The 22,989-nt window shown below is 48.1% G+C and overlaps 1 protein-coding gene across 1 annotated transcript; it reads right to left on the bottom strand.

Moving 5' to 3' along the window:
- Nucleotides 1-6,512: 6,512 nt before the first annotated feature.
- LOC144159333 (uncharacterized) lies at nucleotides 6,513-22,437 on the bottom strand. Its single transcript, XM_077690746.1, has 4 exons — nucleotides 20,090-22,437; nucleotides 13,454-13,558; nucleotides 12,249-12,655; nucleotides 6,513-8,416 (listed from the first exon to the last, which is right to left on the bottom strand). The coding sequence occupies exons 1-4, from the start codon at nucleotides 20,400-20,402 to the stop codon at nucleotides 8,138-8,140; spliced, it is 1,104 nt and encodes a 367-aa protein (XP_077546872.1). The 5' UTR covers nucleotides 20,403-22,437; the 3' UTR covers nucleotides 6,513-8,137.
- Nucleotides 22,438-22,989: the final 552 nt, after the last annotated feature.

The following is a 22,989-nucleotide window of genomic DNA, read 5'->3' as shown; positions in this document are numbered from 1 at the left end:
AAACTGCCCGCAATTGCTCCCACCTAAGCGGCATTTATCCTATCAAAGACACCGAAAGTCATCACTCATCACTCAGCCGAGTGGGCCCGCAAATACTACAACCGGAGGCGGGACTTGTCTCTTCGCACAGTCTAGTTACCCGTTGAAAAAAACGTATTCAGCTGCAGCCTGTGACGTTTCGTCTGGAGGTCACGAAAATAGTTCGTGCGCTCCAGGTTGTGTTTGGAGCAGCTCCTAATGTTCTCACCGGGCACACTGCACACATGGTCCAAAGAGGCGAGGCAAGGTTGACGTGACGTCTTCTAGCACAAGCGGACGCATACGCACAAGCCAGAGTAGCAAGCTACATTGCAGAAGGCCCATATCGCTTCCGGAAATTCCAGTCTTTGGCCCAAGTTGCAAGATGCTGGCAGAGTCCTTCAATGCCTTTCGGGTCATGAAACTACGCCGTCACGCTATGGGAGAGCTTCGTACGATGCCCAGGGAGGCCGCGCCGCGGCGCTGGTGTTGATCGGAGGGCAGCTGGGGGCGTGGTCAGAGTGCGTTTGGCAGGGAACGAACCAAGGAGTAAGATAAAACAGACGCTTGACGCCTTATCAGCAGTGCGCTGTCGCTTTACGTATCGTGGGCAGCTCAAATGGACTTGTCATTTTGTGACTGGCGAAAAAATTTGGTGCGAACGGGCATGCTGCTGCTGCGTTCCTGCCTGCCGGTTTGGCTACAGAGCAGCGGCGGCCGCCCGATGCCCTCCGATCTGCGGTGGCGCCACTCGCGCTAGCCTTTGTCCCCGTACGAAACTTGGCCGGGAGTTTCATGACCAGAGAAGCATTGAAGAACTCTGATGCTGGCTTAGTGCGTGTATAGACGTCACTGCGAACGCAGTTTTTTTAGTACCCGCTTCCAGCAGTACCCGCTTGGGCATCGATAAACGAGAGACAATGTTTAGATAAGCTACCACCTTACGCCGTGCGAACGGCTAGCGCAGCTAGCATGACAGCGTCGTTTCGCATGACGAGGCGAGAAGTATGGCTGTCTTCGTGAAGCAATTGGCTGAAGGGGCAATCTGTTAGTGGCTTCAATGGGATATTTGCTGTTTCAAAAAGTTGTATTGGTCGCCGACTTTATTTTAGCGTCGTTATTATCGCAGGCTCCTCTCTCTATGAGGTTGTAGCTTGGCTTTTGATAACCATGGTTGTTGTATGGAGGTCAAGTTCGCCGAATTTGCAGAACGAAGGCGATGGCAATTGTTATCTTGCATCCCCGAAGCGATGTATCTAATCAGTATGATGGGTGATTTGAAGCTGCTGCTAGGGTGTCAAATATCACCGACCGGTGTCCAAACACCAGTCAGAATACAGCTCGCAGTGTCTGTCTGTTGCACTGTGTTTGTCCCGTCCCTTTAGTGTTTTTATATGCAAGAAACACTCTGCTCTCCTCCCAAGAGCACGCACCGCACGTGCGGAGTGGTAGTTAAACAGGTTAGACGAGAAATAAATTCTTGGTACTACAGGTAAACCTGGATGTAACCAACCTCTATATAAGGAACTCCTGAATTTAACGAAGTTTTTCAGTTCCTAATTTACAGCCCCATTTAATCCTATGTGCTTGCGACCTCTCCGTAACGAAGGCGCTGTTGCGATGGTCGAGCTTGATGTAACGAACTCGCTGAGCTGATGAGTCATTGTTTTTTGCACTTTTTCTGATTAGCTCAGAAATGCACTAGTTTAGCGAATACTAGCAATCCTTTAAGAAGCCAGCAGCTACGAAAACGTCGAAAACCGCCCAAAAAATCTCCACGATGATGATGATGATAAATGGAGGCGGCTTGCGCCATCTCATGGCTAACGTAGCACCCACTTTACGTTTTGCTTGCGTAACACCATACCAGTGACAAGAGTAAGTACACTTCACATTTTTTTCCGCCCGCTCCGCAAACTACCGCACGTTTCCACGTGCGAGTGCGGTGTCGGTTCGAGGCTTTAAGTTTTGAGATGCAAAGCCTTCCTGCCAACGTGTAGTCGCGTGTCTCCACTGCTGGTGTCGGTTCGTCAATGATGAGTTATGCTGCTAGAAGACGAGAAGTTCTGTCTTTTGAAGACAAGCTCACAATTTCCACCACCTCCGCCGGCGAGAAAGCAAAATGTCGCCGCCCTGTACATTACCCGAGGTAACACCCTCTCAACAATTTTGAGTGAGGAAAAGTGTATCAAGCTCGCGAAAAGTCTCCCATTCCTCAGAAGTTTGATTTTTAAAACACTTTAAGGCACCGAAAGGTGTCAGAAGGCAAAAGTTATACTGATGTTGAGTTTGCGAATAGGGGGGAAAGTGAAATCTCTTCTCTGGAGCTCTCAGTGCTGCATAAGCTTGTGCGAAAGCAGCAGGCTCTAATAACGCAGTTTTTTTAAGAGGAAATAAACCCTTGAAGTTCTCTTTCACTGTCTAGCATTTCGGTTCCGTTTCTGCTTCATTCATAGCAGGACTAACTCCAAACATGCATGTAACGAAAACTTGCATATAGCAAAAAAAATTCGAACTTTGGTAAACTTCGTCATATCTATAGGTTTAACTGTATCGGTTTCTGATATGTTACAGGTACGATAATAGGTATTTGTTTGAGGAGTTCCGTAAGATAGCTTGGCTTGCTTATGTGTTCTGCTGAGACACGTTAATTCGTTTGCCTTTGTCTAACATTTGGCGCGCATTGGCCCGCTGTTGTGACATCATCTACCATGATGGTCAACTACGACAGTTAATAAAACGATTCAGGAATAAATTCGCCATGGTCGTGACGAACACTATTACCAGTTCCTCTTAAAATAAAAGAAGGAAACTGCACCTCTCGCATGCGGAACCGAAGCACTAATTTCCTCATCTATGGCGAATTTCGATGTGGACATGAATTTAAATTTGGACTTGAATTTGAGTCAATGATAGTCATTTTACAGTGGTTAGAAATGCATGAACTGCTCTCGGAAACGGGCGCGTATTGTACTAACCATTCGTATAATGTAGCGGAGGGTGGGAAAGAAGAAGATTTGGAGCGGCAGCTTTAAGAATGTGCTTTCGCAATTTCACGCTGTTCGTGTATACCGGCTTCATGTCCGACGCAGTGTTCAAGAAATCCCCGGATGACGCCACGCGGCACATGGCCACCCGGCTTCGTCCGAGTTTGAAACAATGTCTGTTACAGAGGCCCCTCGGGAATACCTGGTTGTTAAAATAGAAGCAGCATGCGGGTGAGGTTGAGTTGTAGAGTGCGAAGAGAAATAATGATGTCCGAAGAGTTGAAGAAAAGAGTCGAAGCTAATAGGGTGAAAGGCGCGACACTCAAAAAAGGGTTACCGTATTCTTGCACGTATAACCCGCACCAAAAATGCGAAAATTTTGGTGTCAAAGTTGGGGCGCGGATAATACGCGGGGTTTTTCCTTTAGTGCAGCTTCACGGCAATGTGCGTTTTGTTCTGAAGCACCTACGCAGTAACACTGACTACCTCTTCCATGGCAGCGATGGCGCAGAACATACAAGGATAAGGAAAAAAATAAACGAGCACATTCTAACAACTGAATTTTATTAGGGAATTGTGGCTTTCGCCGTCTAGTCAGTGTATTCTACTTGCTAAATGTACCCTTCTTCTGTCTACATAGCATGTGATGTGTTGTTGAACAGTAGCTTTGGTGCAGCATTTCCTGTATCAAATGTGCGGGCAATACGCGAGGATTTTTTTTTCTTTCCGGTGGGCTGAAAGTGGGTGTGCGGATTATTTGCAGGGGCGGGTTATACGCGCGAAAATAAGGTATTCCAGCGTTTGTCTTCGTGAAGTCAAACTGGCATCCCAAACGCCAAGCCGGTTTGTATCAAAATTGCAACACCCGATATGTTTGGCGGTCATCCATTTCTACTTATCTAGAGTTGTTCATGGGCTCTGAAGTGGTGTTGTCAATAGCTTTTTTTAAATATTACACCTGTCAGATAACATTCCAGTGGTGCCCCGCATCCACAGACGAGTTTTCTGCCTTATAGGAATGTTCGTGCCTTTAAAGGTAAAGTTACTTGTGTTGAACCCAAGCTTATAAAATACATACATGCATTCGGCGGTAGAATAAAAAAAAAGCGTTTCTTTGTTGGGGTATTGACACTGGTTAAAAGCAAGGCAGACCACCCGAAATTCAGAGTGATCTCTCGTTAACCCCGGGTGTGGGAAAGCACCCACAGTTTCAAATTTCGCGCTGTTCGTCTGCCAGACTCTCCGCAGTTGTGCGAAGGAGATTTCGAAAGCGACACGATTGTCGCAGTTAGCCAGTGGTCGGCTATAAGCTGCTAGGCAATACACGGACTTAGAAGGCATGAGGTTCTGAGCAGGTGATTTCAAGATGGTACCCGTATACCTATGACCGCGCTATCGTCGTTCGGATCGATGTTGTTATTAGATGCAGAGCATCTGATTCACTCGCCTTGTCCCTCCGGCGTCGTCGTCGTTGTTGTCGTCGGCGTTGTCTACCCCTCCCCCATTCTCCTCGCCGCGCCAGCTGCGCTCTCCGCCGCTCATCCCCTCTCCTCTCCGATAGCGAACTCTCTCTCGCCGCTCGCGAGGGGCATTGGATTGGATTGGCTTGGCTTGGCTTGGCTTGAATTGGATTGGATTGGATTGGATTAAAGTGGATTGTGTTGGATTGTATTGCGTCATAGCCGCGGCACGTTGCGTCATAGCCGCGGCAGACGCGCTGGGGCCGGCGCGTGTGCAGTACTCTCTCTTCCGCGGTTTCCTCTCCTTCGGGCGCGCAGCGCATATAACTGGTGCGCCGTTCTCCGGCGTAGCAACATCCACGCTTGGCTCAAACACCTAGAGTCCACGCCGCTTTACAAGTACGCCAACGTCGTCATCGACTGGGACCGGCTTACGCAGTCCCCTCAACGTTATGCGCGCTATAAAACGCGGTTCCTTCGGCGCTCCGCCTATGCGTCGCATCTACACAGGGGTTCCCGCGAGGGGAGGTGGGAGTTTTTTTTTTTTATCACTGCGCTGGCAAAAGCGTTGTTCTGCTGAGCCAAAAGACGCACGTTCGATCCCAGTCGTGGCGGGCGATTTTAAGCGAAGCTTAATGCTCCAGGACAAACCTAGTGGTTTGATTTGGAGTAGTAATCTGAACTTCAAGCTCAGCCAAGGTCAAACCAGCACCTCGTGCTGTTGCGCAGTGAACGCGTCCATATTCGGGGAGAAGTTAATAATGACAACGATAGTTACCACTGAGCATCATCACCGCAGCCGGATATTCCTCCGCGCGGCGTAAAGCGCGCCTCCCTGCGAGTATTTGGAACATAAAGCGAGTCGTTTCAGTGATTTAACAGACCGAATCTGCTTATAAGCTACTGCAGCGACGAGAAACAAACTTCATGAGAAGAAGCAGACGATACCACGCATTAGGCGCAAGCTCGTTTCAAAACGCGCGGAAGGGTTAATATCCGGGTCTGTCGCTTCGGCGGAGTGATACACTACATAAGCTATCGCTGTTCTGAACTTGTACATGAGCATATTGCTCATTCGTCCAAAGGGGAGATACGCGGAGAGGGTGATCGGGGGAAATAGTAAGCGCGCTTGCCATGCGGAAATGATACAAGGAGGCCCTGCCTGCACCAAGTTAGCGACGTGTCCACGCCTACAGCCTTGAGCAGCGCGTGTGTAATGTCTTGCGGTGCATTTGTGTACGCGTTCCCCGCGCTCTCTCGACGTGGTTTAACGGCGTTCAACGACGGCAAATTTACACCTAAATTCTCTGACACCTCTATGTCGTATGGTGACAAGCTTTGCTCGTCATCCACATCTACAGAGTGGAATTTCTCTTGAGATTTCTCTTTCATGGATGGGAAAAAAAATGAAGCCGTTCCACTCAATGTAAAAGCTGTCAGAAGTGTAGATCAGTGATTCTCCATAATTGACTGTAGCGCCGTTATCCGCCCAATGCAATTCAAATTTCCCACCTTCACAGTGCTCGTGCGCCCCCTGCCTGAAACTGTGCGAGCTGGAGTTCTGTTCTTTTTGTGCTTGCTTTTCCTCCCACACGTGCCGGTGTTGCACTGCCACTTTTTTCGCCTACTATCGTAAAAACCAACCCAACGAGCGCTCCAAACTAAATGAATGCGGGCGCTGCGGGTTAATTACGTATATTTTGCCTCAAATGTACCTACAGTTTTGTTTGCGCTAAACAACGGGGAAATGTATGACACGCGCCAGCGGTTCACGAGTTTCGAACGCTTATGACTATATAAACCGCTTGGCTTTCTGTTTGAGTGTTCTGCACTTAAAACAGAAACGCTCGCATGTCGACATTTCGGCCCACGTCTCCGAGACCCCCCGGTGGTCAAAATTGATCCGTAGGACGCCACTTTACGGCGCTTCACAGCCGTGGTGTATTCGACGCGTGAAGCTCCCAACGTTTGAAGGTTCAGATCTTATTGTTCGATGGCGGATGATAGTTTTCAGGAAGAAGAATCAAGAAAACGTTAGGTTCACGTTGACACACTTTACTTTCTTTCCACAAACTCGCGTGCTCTCGCGTTGATCGCGATCATCGCGAAACAGAAGTCATTTCGGTCAGAGTCCCCCGTGTTCTTTTTTTTTTTGCCGCTTTTCGAAAAACAAAGCACAACACTCTTTGGGGACAGGTTGTCCGTCGTACCGTTGCTGTGGAAACAGCACGTAGTGTAGTGGAATAAAGTAGTCACGGCAAGCTCTGCATACAAACACAAGATAATTTTGGTTGGAGGCAGAATTACGGAAGATACACTCGAAGAGCAAACAAAGCAAGAACAGACAAGTATGTCCCGTCCAGAATTTCCCATGGAATTACTTGAGCGAGGCCCGAAAATGAAATGGTAAATATTCAAAAGAGCCTCGATACTGGAAATATTTTTGTAACGAAGAGTGGCGTTCAGCTTGTTCGTTTACGCAATGTAAATTAAGAAAATAGGAGGTTCTATATACGAACAACCTCACGAAGAAAAACATTGTTCTGTCCCTTTTGTTAAACGGTAGAGAACTTTCTGTCTCACAAAAAACGTGCATAATCCTTTATTAACTCTGTTTTTTTTCGGAAAGGAGAATTTAGGCCGTTTTTCTTTTTCAGGAATTGCTGGTACTTCGAGAAACATATTTCATTCATCGTCGAACGTCCCTTTAGCACCTTATCAGTATATACAACAATAAATAGAACAAATCTAATTTGCCCTCTAAAATATCAATTTGGTCTCATAACAGTCATTTTCTAATGGCACATATTCACATATTATGACATGCAGAAATTTATGAGTACTGCTATCATCATGGCTGCGGTCTAATAAAACAATGTTGGCAATCTCAAGGTAGTCTTCGGGAAGTCAAAATACACAATAACTTGTCATGAGGCTAAATTTCCTTTTTTTTTCTCCCGGTAACTTGGTCGCGCCTTTGAACGATACTGTTACCACAATTTCAAGCAAGTTATACACCGATTTAAGACTTACATATCACGGTAAAACATGGAATTTTGTAAGTACAATCAAGGGCAAGCACCCCGAAGGACAGTGCAGCATTTCCGATAAGATTTAGAAGTTGTTCTGAGCAACATATTTACTTAAGGCTGCTTTACCTAATGATACACCAGGACTTTCATTTCTGCCTAAACAAGCAAAAGAATTTGGAAGCTGGCCAAAGCAATGTATGCAGGTGCCTTGGTACGAATCCAAATTACATACCCTCCCGTCTAAACAAAACTTAATTAAGAGAAGTGGATGTTTACAAGCCTTTCATCTAGTTTAATTTCTGCGCCTAATTACCCCTCAAATAGAAAGAGCTCATTCAACGCGCTGCGTTCTGAGGTCAAGAAAAAAAGACACCGTAACATTATTCTTGGTCACCACCGCTGTACACAATGTCGTTCCTAACTCCACCATGTCAACGCCACGCAATAGTCCCGTTCACACAGCGAGCACGTATTTCCGCACACGAACCATACGTAGTCGGTGTCCCGTCAGGGTCCAAATGTCCATTCTCCCTAAAGCGGTCGACGCACGACACCGTCTGTTCCTCGTATTCCACCACACACCACGCACGCGAGCAGAGACGTCCCGAGCACGAGCGGTACAGTTCCCGCCCGCTCCTGGTCACGGTTTCCCGTCACTGCCCACGGAGTTCGTCGGACTTCCTCCGCTCAGCGAGGTGGGCGCGAAGGGCGAGAAGAGTCCCGATGACGATGCGGCTGAACCGTGCAGGAACTTGCTCCCTCCGGAGTCGGCGGCGACGTGGCTCTGCAGGGAAGCCGCCGCCTGGGCCGGCAGCGGACAGCAGGCCGCCAGGGGTCCAGCCGCGGCGGCCGGGATGGACACGCCACCCGCCTGGTTCATGTACGCGATGATGCGGCGCAGTTCTTCCAGAGCGTTGGCCTGCGGGAGGGTACGAGAAGGAACTACGTGTGGGGAGTGGCAAATGTCGCGTCGGTACCGCGCACTACAGACAATTCCTTTCTTGGGAAACGAACCACGTTGGAGGAATACGATAGACAACGTGCGAACCTTTGCTGGCGGATACGTGGCATGTATTGTAGACAGTCCCATAGACCAAAGACAATGGCGTGAGAGAAAGATCTTGCATCCCTCCGTCGAACGACGACGATGGTTGTACGCGAAGCATTCTCGTGAAGGATTCTTTGGTGGGCGAATCCCACCGTGCAAGTATTGTGTACTCTGGAGGTACGCACCACCTTTCTAGAATACCCAGAGCAACTCTCGGGTGTGCACTTTGTAGGACTAACGTTTGGGTTTGTAGAGGTTTCCGAGGTTCTCGAGGTTCCCGAAAACGATGGATGGCACTACGCGTCCAAACCAAACGCACAAAAATTGGACAGGATGTCATCACAGAGAACGGTCACCTAAGAATCCTCGGCATGACCCTACAAAGAAGCAGCAAAGCCGATCTTACAATCACCAAAGTACAGAAAATCTCGGCCTGCCTTGGAAAAAACCTAACCGGGACAAAATCTAGAAGGAGAAGACAAGAAACGACAAGACTTACTTAAGCTGGCAGTGATCACTAGCCGGAAATCGTACAACCAACCACACCACAAATTACCCACACTGCATAAAAGAAAATAAACACCATAATTAAGACAGCTTTTAAGGCAGCCCTAAACCTCCTACTTCTAACCATAACTCAAATGGTCGGCGATCCGCCTAGCGGAACTCCAGAATGAAAGCTAAAACATCATTGTAAACTCTCAGGAGGCCTGTTAGCTGCAGCCAGAATACCCACGCGCATGAGAAAAATTAAAAAGCCAAGAAAATGCCGAGCGCTCGTGTGTACGTGCCTCGTGGCGACCTCCCAGGGTCCCCAGCGCAAGTTTGTCAAGCCGAGGATACCCACTATAGGAAGATCGGCCAAGATTGGCAAAAAAAAAAAAAAAACTCCAGTGTTTGCCGTAATCGTGGCAACAAGTGTTCGGAATAAGAAAACTCCAGCGTTCGTCGTAATCGTGGCTCGTAACGATAAAGACACGTCATAGCATACGCCCCTCCAAGGTGATGTCCAATGATGATCATTTCCGGAAAAATGAAAGAAGCCCACACTTATAATAACAATGAAGAAGTGAAGGTCATTGCGGCAGCGAAAAAGCAGCAAATAGTCTGCAATCGTGGACTTAAGCCTTCGTGATGGTCGTGAAGGTTGCGTACAGCTTCGCTACTTATGCGTTAGTGTGAACTTCCTTTACTTTTTGCGCTACACGAAGTTATGAACCCTCGTGCAAACTAGCCCATACCCAAACCATGCTAAGCAACTTGTGGAAACTCGTTGTGTAAATTTGGCCTTTCTGCATTGTGTTTTGGTGTTACGGTCTCCGGCGCTAGAGAGGCATAGACAGCTTTGCTTTACATCAAAATGTGAACGTGCCTTTCGAGAGAAGATAGGAGCCCCTCCGTAAAAGGAACGACTGGACGCCATGATGCGACTCTGGGTCCAAACCTAAACAAGCACAATTCGTACTTCCAAATCTCTATAGGGACTAGCAATTCCATTCAATCCAGCCACGGCGCTAGAGAATGAAGAGTTTGAAACACTGGCGCTGTCGCCTTCTCGTTCAGTCTAACCAGCATCCTTTGGCCGCAACCTTTCACTCTACAAAAGTGCAGATGGTCTTTATGTCCCCTTGCTCCGGCGAATAACAACCGTTGCGGCTAGTGTCGCCCTCTCAGCTGACCTTCAGTGCTTGGAAAGCAAAAAAGACGACTGCGGCGGCTCTCTTCTTAAATGCCCCCTCGACGTCGAAGTGACGCTTCGCAATCGTGGATCCTAAAACCAAAACGTAGATGTCATCTGCAACTTCTTTCGGCTGCTGTTTGTGGTTCCCCCCTTCCAGCTCGAAAATCCTGCGCCCCTCCGTCTAACGACGACGATGGTTGAACGCGAAGCTTTCTCGCGGTGGATTCTTTGGTTGACCGATCCCACACTGCGAGTACATGCTGCTTTGGAGGCACGCATCACTTTCTATAGAATACCCACAGCAATTCTGGAGTGTGCACTCCGAGTAGGCCTAACGCTCGCGTTTTGGGTGTGCGGCGCGGATCCGGTGCCTGCTATTTGGCGTTGGCGTTGATCGTGTCGAAATGGAGCAATCGGATACGCGCCAGCTTTATTACGTCAGGGATCCAGGTTCGATTCCGACCACCGGAAGCGCTTTTGTAGCACAAGCTACACTACGCTACCTCGGGCAGTCTTCGCGGGGTGGCCTGTTCTGCCCTTAAGCGCTAGATGTCAATTCACACCCCCTTCCGCAAAATCCCGGCACGGAGCAGCGGCCCGATAACGCGGAGAGGTAGGCAGCAGGAGAAAGATAGGCGAAGATGGAAAGGAGACGTGCGCGGGACCCCTGCACGGGACGTGGCTGAGGAAGGCGAGGAGGTCGCCGCCGGAGCGATAAGTGCGCGCCACGAAGGTTAGGCCACGAGGCGACGTGCGGCGCAGAAGCGTTTGCGATAGAGGAAGACGAACACACAGCTGTGGTCCCTCGTACAGCAGCGAGGCTTAAACAACGCTGTGAGGCGAAAAAGAGGGAAAACGCTACTGTTTCGTACAGCTTCGTCTCACGCATTAGTGGGAGGTTGTGAGCTTCCCTCAATTCTTTCTTCACTTTTCCCACGATCATTCATCACCATCGTCAGAGAAAGTTGGCTTTCCTGCAGGGCGTATTGGCGTGCACCGGCCTCAGTGAAGACACTAAAGGCACATTCCCACTGGCGATGCGCCTCGTCGCGTGACTAAAAGCGACGTCGCAAAGCGACGAGCCGGCCGTCGCTTTTCGGCGTTTTGCGACGGCGGAGCCGATCGCTCTCGGTCCGAATTCCCTCGTCGCGCGACGGCCCCGCAAAACCGGTAAGCCAATCATGGCCGCGGAGTAGGCTGACGTAACCGGAAACGAAACGTTTCTTTACATCCGGTATGCAAACGCTGCGGGCGGGCGAGGACGAGCCGCCGCCGCCACCGCCGCTGGCTCTCTCGGCTGGCTCGGCCAGGCGGCCAGGCGCTTGGCCCGCTATCGCTGTACCCGCCGGGTCGGGCCGGCAAGCAACTTCCCGTGTGCATCGGTTCTTTGATCAATGGCTTCAGCGTGCGCGTGCACTAATCAACGAATAGCGTGGAACTCATCAGTGTGGAGAACCGTGTATGGATTGTAAATAGAGCTAGGTGGACAGCGAGACGGTAGGTTGACTTGCAGCCTCTTCGTCTATCGGCGACTGGTAAACACGCGTAGAGTTCGGAGGCGTCAGAACGTTGCGCATGTGAAAAGAAGCGACATTTGTGGGCCGTGATGCGGGTGTTGTGGCGTGAAAGCAAGCGTTTGCATTTCTTCGTGCAATAATATGTTGAAAAGAGCCTTCGTGAGTTTGTTATTTTCTGCTCCTCCCGCAACCCGCAAATGCTTTCGGCATTGCTCCAGGTTAGTAGCATGTGTTTTAGTTTGATTTCTACCTGCTTTTGTCGCGTATTCTTTGACTTCGAATGGTTGACGCGCCAACGAGGTCGTATGTACAAGTCGGGAAGCAGCTGCGCTGAACGCAGTCGCATCATCGCTCATCGCAAGTGCGAACACCACCTCAACGCCTCATCGCGCGACGCGCGCCGTCGCGCGACGAGACAAATCGCCAGTGGGAATGTGCCTTAAAGCTTCACTTCAATAGTGCGAGCAGGCGGGGACACCACTGCTACCAGCTCCGCAAGCCATACCTGCATGAGTATGTAGTTCTTGGCGAGCAGGAGCGTGGCGATCTTGGAGAGCTTGCGCACGGACGGGCTGTGCGCGTACGGGATGACGGAGCGCAGCTCGTCGAGCGCGTCGTTCAGGTCGTGCATGCGCCTTCGCTCGCGCGCGTTGATGCTCAGCCGCATGGTCTTGGCGTGCCGGTGCTTGCGACCGCCCGCCGCCATGGCCTCGGGGGACGGCGGCGTGGGCCGCCGCTGCTGGGCCGGAGGCCCGTTGGCCTGCGGGTGGTGGTGGCCGCCGCCGCCGGACGAGCCACGGTGGTGGTGCGTCGCCAGCGGGGCCAGCGGTGCCGCCGGAGGATGTGGCGCGGCCGAGGCGGACGCTGTGACAGCTGCGAGGGAGGGTCGTGCTCCGACGGAGACGACGGAGCCTGTCCAGGGAGAAGGCGTACAGTTAACCTCCGTTATAACAAAATCGCTTTGTTCGAATCCTCCCTTTGTACGAAGTTTTCCATTTAACGGTCCCAATGGCAGTGCAGGAAAAACAAAAGATCACTGGGTTTAACGAAGTATGTATCGCTTGAAACAAAGCGAGATTTCTGTCTCCAGAAATTCGTTATAATGAGAGGGCAAATAACAAAGTTCTCGGTATAACCAAATCGCTTTAATTGAATTTTCGCTCTCAGAAATTTGCTACGACCCGACACGTTGGCGTTTATGGGAGGGGTATATAGTTACAGAAACCGGCTGTAAACCTTGTTTTATCGAAACTATCCGGCAGCATACTGCGTGACAAATACCCGCTGGATGGCTGTACAACCACGGCGAGTTTCCTTTCCCTGTCATGAGTGGTGAAGGTTGTGTACATAACTCTTCTGTAAATACGTTTTAATGTTATGTATAACGAACCAAGTAGACTCAAGGAGAAATGAAATGCGAACACAAAAATACCAACGAGAAACAAACGAAGAGATTTCTTTGGGTGCAAGTCAAATTGACGAATCGCTTCATTACAGTAACAAAGTCACTAAATGTTGCTTTCCAAACATGCCAACAGTGTGCCATTACTGTACCTCAGAGAACAGCATTTCTCCCTTTATTTTTATGGTTTGCATTTTTGTGTTCGCATTTCTCTTTTCCATGAGTGTACGCGTATAATCTGTCAAGCACCCCCACTCGCTGAACATTTTCAACGAGATCACGAATTTGAGGATGAGGTGGAGACTCACCTGGATGCAGCTGGTGCTGCGAGTGCGGGTGCATGTGCCTCTGCAGCGCGTGGTGCCCTTGCGAGGGCGCCACCTCCGTGGTTAGCGTCGATGGGTGAACGGACACTGCGCGCGGACAAACGCGATTAGCGCGCTCAGTCCACGCGCCTCACCACACAGAGGAGCACCGAGCTTGCTTACATGCGTGAACGAACGTTTACACCTAAAGCATATGGGGGTTCAGTCCCACATGTGGTTAACGCCGACAAGGTTTGCGCTGTACACAGCTTAGGTACCTTCATTGTCTATGCGCATATTTTTGTGGTGTGAGAGTGAACCCAACTTCTTGTAGTTGCAACTCCGCTATAAAAAACGATTTAAGCCATTTCGTTGCTTAACTTTGTTCGGCACATCTGGCAGTAGGCTTAGCGGCACGCCGTAAGGTGCGCTGTCAAGACGTGAGACCATCTCCAGCGGGTGGTTGCACTCCTCATGTTTGACTTGGACTCCCATAAGATTAGTGACCAGCCTTAGCGCTTTAACTTTCTGTGGACTTCGACGCAACTGGATATCAGCAGTTGAAACGAAATTCGCAAGAACTGTTCCAAAAATTGATCGTCCTACTATTGATCGTCCTGCTGTTGGAGCAAGAACTGTCAAAGTTAAAGCGACTCTGCGACACTACTCATGAACGCTTTCACTCTCGTTCGCGTCTGGAAGCATTGCGAAAGCTACAGTTATCACCAGCACGGAGCGGCGCTGCATGATTTGCTCGTCCGCGCAGATGCGCATTCCGTTTCTGCTTTGCTTTTGTGGCTCTCTTTTTAAAGTGGCTATCGAATGCGTTCATTGCTGCAACTAAAAGAACGCTGGAAAATAGCCTCTAAATCGCTGCCATGACGTAATTCCAGCGGTAGAAGAACGCCAAGTACGGGAAAGAGAGAAAAATCTTTTGAGCGAGTTTCTAAGTTGTTCGGTGAGTGTGGGACAGTAATTTTTTGGCTGAGGTACTTTGCGACCCCGTAATCTAAGTACTGGATGTGTTGGTTGACTACGACTACATTCTGCAAGCATTCAGGTTTTCGGAAAAAAGGTTGAAAGAACTGTTGCAAGGTCCGTTTAATAAACATGCACAGCTGCCTACGGGAGGGACAAACCGAGAGGGTGAATTACGCCGCGCAACACGCACGCACCCGCGCATGGGAATTGGCACATGTGAGCAGCGTGCACTGGCTAACTCTGTGGCCCAAATCAACCAACCTTTACAAATGCGACTTATATATATTTATTTAGGGCATATTTTTATAAACACAACTTTTTTGCCCTCTCTCTCTGGTCTACCAGGCCCATGATTTGATTCTGTAAAGCAGATGATTCGTATGCGCTCCAGCGTGCTTGAAAGGTGCATGCAGACAAAATACAAGTTAGTTTTATTCGAAATATTTCGTGCTTTATAAAGCACCCAGCGCTTGCTCCGGCAGCAAATGATGCCGCATTCACTGAGAGATTGATCAATTGAGGTTACAATTTTCATGCTCCTGGCAAATCGTGTGTTTTCGTGACGCCTGCCACGAAGTCACAAGGGCGAGTATTCAAAGGAACTTCCATTTTGTCATTAGGCTTTGCAGCCTTGCTTTCGTCAGTTCTCACAGATGGCGCAACCACTCTCAGCCGCGGACCGTTGTCCGCTGTTGCTTTGTTTTTGACCGTATTTGCCCCTCGCTTGTATCTGTTACGGTAGAAAGTAATCGTTTCATGAAACATGGAGCATGCTAGACAAACAGGGTGGCGTAAGACAACGCCGCTTACGCAAAGCGGCAGTGTCGTGTAAGACAACTCCAAAGCAGTGGAGTGCTGTCCAGCCAAAAAAAGCATAGTGCACGCAGTACCAACAGCACTGCGCATCGGTACTTCTATGATTACGTGTATTATCTTTGCTTTCATTATTTACCCCATCATTCTTACTGTTGTAAAATGAAAATGCATTACATTTAGGCTCAAAAAGCTGGTTCGAAAAGCTTATTGGGCCTGCTTAATTTGCGTTTGCTTTGTCGGCCTCAGCCAATCGCACAGCTGGGCATATGACATCATAGGTTCAGTTGCAGCAAATGAGCTAGTGGGTCGCATGGCCACTCCCTTTTTTCCTTACTATATAGCTTATTCGAGCGAAGTTATCGTTAAAAGAGGTGTCAGTATGATTCTAACGAGGCAATCTTTCGAATGAACCAAACTTGTGTTTTGTCTTCGTGGCTTCTTTTATCTTACATATAAACTAAGGAAGTTTTGCAGCAGCAAATTATGCAATGCCATTCCGTGTTTCTTGTTTTGCGAAAAGGAATAAGGCTGTGCCACCCATAAAAAGGCTGGCGTTACCCTTACACACTAAGGGTTCACTAGAACAAAGTTCAGAGAAGAGACACTCGTGACAATCCCGAAACGTAAATGTTTAATTCCCTCTGGCGGCTTCAATACACACTCTCCTAGAATTGTAATACGAGACCGGGCACCTCGTCTATTGTTTCTCAGGTGTTGCTACTAGGTAGTGGACTAACTGTGGACACTTGCTACATTCATACCGTTCTTCGAAGTATCAATGTCCCATCTCTACGCCTGTGCTTCCCCTCATCCTCTTCCAATACAGACTAGCTGGCCAGAGCACTTACTCAAAACAACCTTCGTCTTTTATTCCTTCAAAGTTTGCTTCTTTTCAAAACTTTCTAATCCAAATACAACAAGTTAAAAGCAAACATAAATGTCCGTGTATTTGCTCGCTTCGCTGCAAATGTCGCCGCAAGACGATAGTCTTCTGCCGCCGTGCCACGTAAATTCCTCTTTTTCTCTTTCCCGTCCACCTGTCATGCACTTTCCCTCCTGTATCGCTTCTCCCACGATAAACACGGTGGAGTTTTCCCAAGTCAATTCCATTTTCCCGCGTTCCACTGCTCGCGTCCTCTACTCGAACCCTTCGTTACTGTTGGACTTCTTGGAATGCCGCCCGAGGGAGATTTCTATATTAACAGGGAAGCTGTTTAGCAAATCGTAATTTTTTGTGTCCGCAGTTAAAAAATACTAAGAAATTGCCGAGCGCGTGCACGTGAGCGCGTGCCGGGCGGCGACCGCCCGGCAGTTAACAAAAGCAAGAAAAGGCAGAGCGCGCGTGTGTGCATGCCTCGCGGAGACCACCCAGCGTCCCCGGCGCACGTTTGCAAGTCAAACATACGCACTTAGGGAGATTGGCTATGATTGGGAAAAAAAGCCTTCAGGGTTTCTTGTAATCATCGCAACACTTAGGAACGAGAAAGACCCGTTATAGCGTACGCTCCTCCAAGGTGCTGTCCAATGATTATCCCTTCCAAAAAAAAAAATGAAGTTCACACTTATAGCAACAGTGATGGAGGGTAAGGTCGCTGCAGCAGCGAAGAAGAAGCAAATTGGCTGCAATCATGGACTGAAACCTTCGTGATGGTCGTCAAGGTTGCGTACCGCTTCGCTGTCTTCAAGTCGTACGCGTTAGTGTCAACTTCCTTCATTTCTTCTTAGGGGGGGGGGGGGGGTCGTCAAAACATTGTGCTCAATGCGTATTTTTTTTTATTTTGCAGAAACTAAGCAGCCATGTCGTTTATTAAAAGAACATTGCAAGTATGACTCATTTATTGATCTATTGCCTCATATATGCCTAATGTTTTGGTTTTCGCTGAACAACTGTGCCAAGTATGAATATCGCCACCAAATTTAGTAGGTTGGAAATGTTTAGTTTATGTGAACGTCTGGTTCAAGAATTTTTTTACCTTTTGACATGGCGGCTGAATCGAGGGAGAAACAGACAGACCGAACAGATAGACAGACCAAAGAGACAGACAGACCAAAATTTTGGGGTTAAGTAGCTCTAGAAAGACTGTCGTCTTTAATACTTCTCCGCCTTATTCTTACAATGCAAGCATATATATAGTGAACTACTGAATGTATGTTCCACACTTTTTAGTGATGAGTGCAAGATGGTGAAAGAGACATTACGCCGTGACTCAGAAAACACTCCCTTGACTAAGACAGCTGTATACAATGAAATAGCCTTTTGATTGCTTATAATGGCAGATAGTCGTATGACTTATAAAAATAGGAAGTTTGCTAACAAAAGAATAATTTTCCCTTCTACTCCGAATAACGGCAAGCAGAGAAGCTGTGGTGTGTATTACCTCAATAGACACGTCTATAGCATGCGCAAAAACAAAACACGTTTGCTTGTAGGTTATGGTTGAAAATACTGCATAGTTAATTAGCTGAATAGAACATAGAAGGACGGAATTTTATTGTAGGAGACGAACACGCCGCTGTCCGTTCCATCGCGTCTTCCGCACGAGCACATGCATAGCCAACAGACGGGAACTCTGGAATATTTACAATCTTGCTATGACCTACGTAGTTCTGAAATCTAGATAAAACTCGGGGCTATGTTCAAAACGTCTTAGTGGATAATTCTCCTACAATTTGTTTCAGGATAGTTTTGCTAAAATAGTAGTTACAGCCGTTTTATGTAATTGCATTGACAGCAAACAGAATTTTGTAACGTTTATTATTCCCCTATGAACAAACTAGTTACGAATTGTAAATAAAACTCGCCGTAGCGATAGTTTCACATTGGCGGCTGATTTCAGTGTGAGTATTTTCCGAGATGCCCACATATTAAGAGATACAGAGCATTCGTGAGGAGCTTAAGACGAAATTTTTTGGAAGTAGATGTTTTTCCGGCAGCCGGCACTTTAGCTTGTGGAAATATTTTGCCGAACCTATCTTCTGATTGGTTGTTCTGACTGGTTTGTCTGTCTCTGCAGGTAGCCCACTCAGCCGCTGTTATTATTTCACTGACAGGGTTGCCTACATCAGAGATGTGTACAAATTCGAAGAAGAGCAGCCCACCTAGGTGCACATGCTAGACACCCTTGAAACCATGAGAAGCTTTTAACATAACTGCACCGGCCAAAGTGTATTGGTTGGTGTTCTTACTTTGAAGTGTTTGTATGCATACCCTTCTGTTTTGTGTTGCTGCACCAAGACCATATATATAAGGAACGCGCGGGTAGGATATCCTTTACAACCAAGGCAACATATTCCCGATCCGAAATGGCGTACGACTAGGAGTTGCAATCTCGCCAAGAACACCAGCATGTTTGGATGGGGTATTCAGGAATCTTGATTAGAAAAACACAGGATTACGGATAAACCGAGAATACTTGAGCCGTTTAAGGTTTGTGGACGACATTGTATTGCTTAGTGAATCTGTAGAACACCTGCAAAAAATTTTTCTAGAACTACAATCAGAGAGCCCGAGCATGGGGCTAAAAATGAACACAAATACATCTAAATTTATGAGGAATAAGAATGGTGAAAGCGCCCACCCCAACTTAGTAAACGAAACGCTGGAACAAGTAGAAGAATACAACTGCCTCGGACAGATGGTTCGGGATGACCCCACCACGAGAGAGACGTACGGCTCAGAGTAGGTATGGGCTGGGGAGCACTGGAGAAAGACTCCCAAATAATGAAAAGTAAGCTACCTCTGTCACTTAAAAGAAGGATATTCAACCAATGCACCCTGCCGGTGATGACATATGGAGCGGAAACTTGGCAACTTCTTAAACTATTGACAAGCAAAGCTATAGGTCGGCTCAATGGGCCATGGGACCAATAATGATAGACGGACAACTTAGGCACTGGAAACGAGCTTCCTGAATCAGGGAACAAGCTCGAGTAGCAGATATCATAGTTGCGATAAAGAAAAAGAAATGGACTTGGGCAGGCCATTTAGTGAGACGAGATGACAACCGGTTGGCAATCAGGGTGACAGAGTGGATACCGAGGGACGGGTCTAAACGAAGGGGAAGGCAAATAACTCGATGGGGTGACGAAATAAGGAAATTCTGGGGCAAAGAATGGACTCGGGTAGCGCAGGACAGGGGCGGTTGCAGGTCGATGGGATAAGCCGTCATCCTGCCGCGGGCCTAATTAGGCTGTTAATAATGGCAAAGCGGGTAATAAAGAAAACCAAAGTTAGCGTAGCGCAGTGGTTGCTCGTTTTGTTGCTGTTACCAAAGTCGCTGGTTCGGTCCCACCTCCGCAAATCTTTTTTATATTTATTAAATTTGTTTCTTGTGATTCTCTTATCCGTGGTGCTTATTTATTCAGAAATTCGGTATTAGGTAATGCAGATCTACTCGGCTCTGTTGAGGCATTCTGTCTTTATTGTTTATTCGAGACCTGCCTTTATGTGTTGGGATAGGTTTGGTTAGGGCCTCGTTTATGGGTTGGGTTATGGGAGGATTGGTTAGGTTAGATGTAGACTTGATGTTGAAAAACAATTCAGCTGCACGGGAGGTAGTAAAATAGCGAATTCCGGCATATAAAACGCGAACAGGATAGTCACATGGTACTAGTGTACTAGTTCTCTACCATAGAACATCGTATACGTCTGGCTCCCTCAAACAATGCACAAGACGTCCGCTCTGTGCATGGGCTGACATTTCCTTTTTTGTTGTTAATACTTCTGAGCACTGCGCGTCGTGTGTTCATGAACTAGCCGATCCCGTGTTCTCTCCCAGTCTACACTCTTATTCATTCCTTATAAAGTGATGCTGGCGCCGAAAAAGGTTTGGGCACACTCACCCCCGAGGAAAGAGGACGTGTTGGGAGGAAGACCCATGCGGCGCAAGGGTCCCGGAGAATCGTCATCGCTGCGTTGGTCTTCGCTGCCACCCAGGTCAGCCACCTCCGGCCGGGGCGTGCCGCCGTGGCTGGAACTCAGGGGCGATGGGCTTCCGGCAGCACGGGCGCTGGCGCTCGCTGCTCGAAGCACGGCGGCGGCCGCCGCAGCCGCGGAGTCCCCGGACAGGGGACTCCCGAAAGACGACGGCCCGTACAGGCTTGGCGCGTGCAGCGCATACGGGAAGCCGATGCGGAAACCGGCGCTGGTTTCCATCGAGCGCGGCGGAGTGCGACGACTCAGCGGTTGGTTCGCTGGTGGAACCACTCCACTCTCGTTTTCTTGGACACTGCTCACGTCAAGTCTTTTGAGTGGGAGCCTTAAGTCCTGGCTACGCCATAGTAGGTTCCCTAACAGCCGCTTGTTAGGCTGTCAGGAAGCACGGCAGAGTACGACGACTGAGGGGTTGATTCGCTCGAGGAACCAGGCCAGTCTTTTGTTCTTGAACAGTGTTCACGTCAAGTCTGTTGAACGGGAGCCTGTAGTCTTAGGTACGCCATCGGAGGTCCTCTGACAACCGCTAATTGGACTTAGCACTCATCGCACGAACCATCACACACGGCGTTCAAAAGGATAAGGTTTGAAGCTGCACTGGCTTGTATACTGGATACTGTTCTGAGCATGCTTCTAGGATCTTCCCAAACAGGTTTCGTGTTGCCTGTGCAGGTTGTTACCCAGCAGTGCCGAAATTCCTGTTGATGGTTTTCAATTAAGCGTCCTCTAGCAGCAAGCTGGCGCACAGAAGAAACCCTACGTTGGTGTCTTTTACAGTTGGTTGCGAGATCAAGATACCGCGATTGATGACACGTCCAAGCAAAGCCGAGCACGCAAAACTCCAGCCTTTAAACTAAGCAAAAGCAATTAGCACTGCCGAAAAAATATTCCTGTAGCTGTGTATGCTCTCTAAAGGGGCAATTCATGTCTCTTTCACACTTCTTTCGAGTTTTTTTCGATACTGGAATATTCTAGGAACTCGCGTCATGTTAGTAATGAAACTTATAACTTAAAAACATACTCAAATTGTCGCGAAAGTGTCTTGTAAAGATCCCAGTTATTCTTGTTGCCTTGCAGGTGCTGTGAAGCTATAGTTGCGTTTGGGCAGCCAGACCGAATCCGTAGCAAAAGGTATTTTTTCCTAATCGCCGTCCACTAACAAACAGCTTAAGGGTTAGTAGGACACTGTTGACCACAAGCAACTTATATTGCCTGAGAACCTTGGCCGTAGTACGCCAATGAACAGAAATCTGATGCTTAGGTTTCGAAAGATTTGCTGTGCGAGGCTATGTCAACGTTTCCGTGTAAAAGCTACTTTATTGGAAAAAAAATCCTTGGCGTTTAAGTTTGATTTTGACAAGGACCAGCTTTTATACTACTTATTTCTCTAAGGCTTCACGAAAAGGCTCACCCAAATACCTCACATTAGGTGATTATGACGGAAGGAAGATTTATCAACGATCAGTTATTACTTCGGCTTTCCAATGGTACAAATTCTGGCAAATCTTTAGAGGCTAGCATCCGCGTTAAGAGAAGTATTATTGGGAATGAAATTTCACAGTGTAGCTGACGTCCGTTTCAATAAAGCTATGTATTATTTAATATTTAATAACGTTATTGACTACCCTACGAATCAACAACGCTTTAAAAGTTGTATAATGCGATACAAAGTTTTTTACGAACTAAACTAGAGAGAACCGCCCAACCCATGCGTTCCGAAGGAAAAATCACATTCATTTCAGAATGTATTTCCGTCAATGCATGTTGCTTTTTCTGCTACTGAATTACAGGCGTTGCTTCAAAAACCGTGGTGATAAACTGGCACTGCCGTTTTGAATTATACGCGACCCAAACACCAGCCACTATCCCGCTGGGTGAAAAAGCGTTAAAAATAGTCCCACGGTGAGCTTCCCGCCACTTCGCGTCAAATAGTTCTTCGACTCTCGCGTTCTGAGCGTTTCGTCAACAAGTCAGCAAGCTTGTATCTCGTGTCTCGCGAGCATCGCCGCTGCACGGGCCGAACAGAATGCGAGAAACTGAGTTCTGCTTCCTGCATCTCGTGCCTTCTGTCCACCCTCCTTCAAAAACGTCTTCTATGGCCTCAAACTTCATAAATGTTTTGCTCGTACGGAGTGACGACGTTGAAATCCCGACTATCAATAGCTCGTTGAAGTCCACAGACTTGCATTCTTCACGCGAGGCATTGGAAGTCCACGTGCTTCTGGGTGGCTGTGAGTAGCGACTTCGATCAGGATAAACACGCTGAAAAAGATTAAAGGTTTTGTTAAGTAATGATTTATCGGCTAAATGTTCACCCGCTCTGTCAGTTAAGGATTAACGCGCACCATAATGCCAACTGGGGAACAAGATACGGAAACTTTGCTCACCTAATCCTGTCCTGGACCGGGCTGAATAGGCAGGGCAGTGGCGATGGCGATGTGAGTCACAGTACTTGTCCGCACTTCAACTTCGCTCATTCAAACCACATAGCAGTACTCACGCAACTAGCCCATCTCAACGGCACTGGGAGTCGTGTCCGATTTCATAACTTCCACCAGACGGGCATTCTTAACGAGACAAGTCCTGATTGTCTTCCTCCTTCATGTTGTAGGTGGTAACTCCACTGCTCTGACGTCCACTATTTCAAGCACTAGAAAAATTCTTCAAGAGTCTTCTCTTTTCTCCCTGCGACTTGAACTGTTGCGGTGATCAAGGATACTTTACGAAACGAGGATGGGCGCCAAGAAAGAAACAAACAACGCGGCGGTCTAACAAGCTAACAAATCAGCCCGGTCAACAACTCAGCACT

The sequence above is a fragment of the Haemaphysalis longicornis genome, unplaced genomic scaffold (assembly GCF_048455015.1).
Source record: "Haemaphysalis longicornis isolate Haplotype H1 unplaced genomic scaffold, Haemaphysalis longicornis Haplotype H1 scaffold_10, whole genome shotgun sequence".
Classification (NCBI taxonomy): Eukaryota; Metazoa; Arthropoda; class Arachnida; order Ixodida; family Ixodidae; genus Haemaphysalis; species Haemaphysalis longicornis.
Note: the sequence above shows the minus strand (reverse complement) of the source record. Positions and strands in the feature narration are given on the sequence as shown.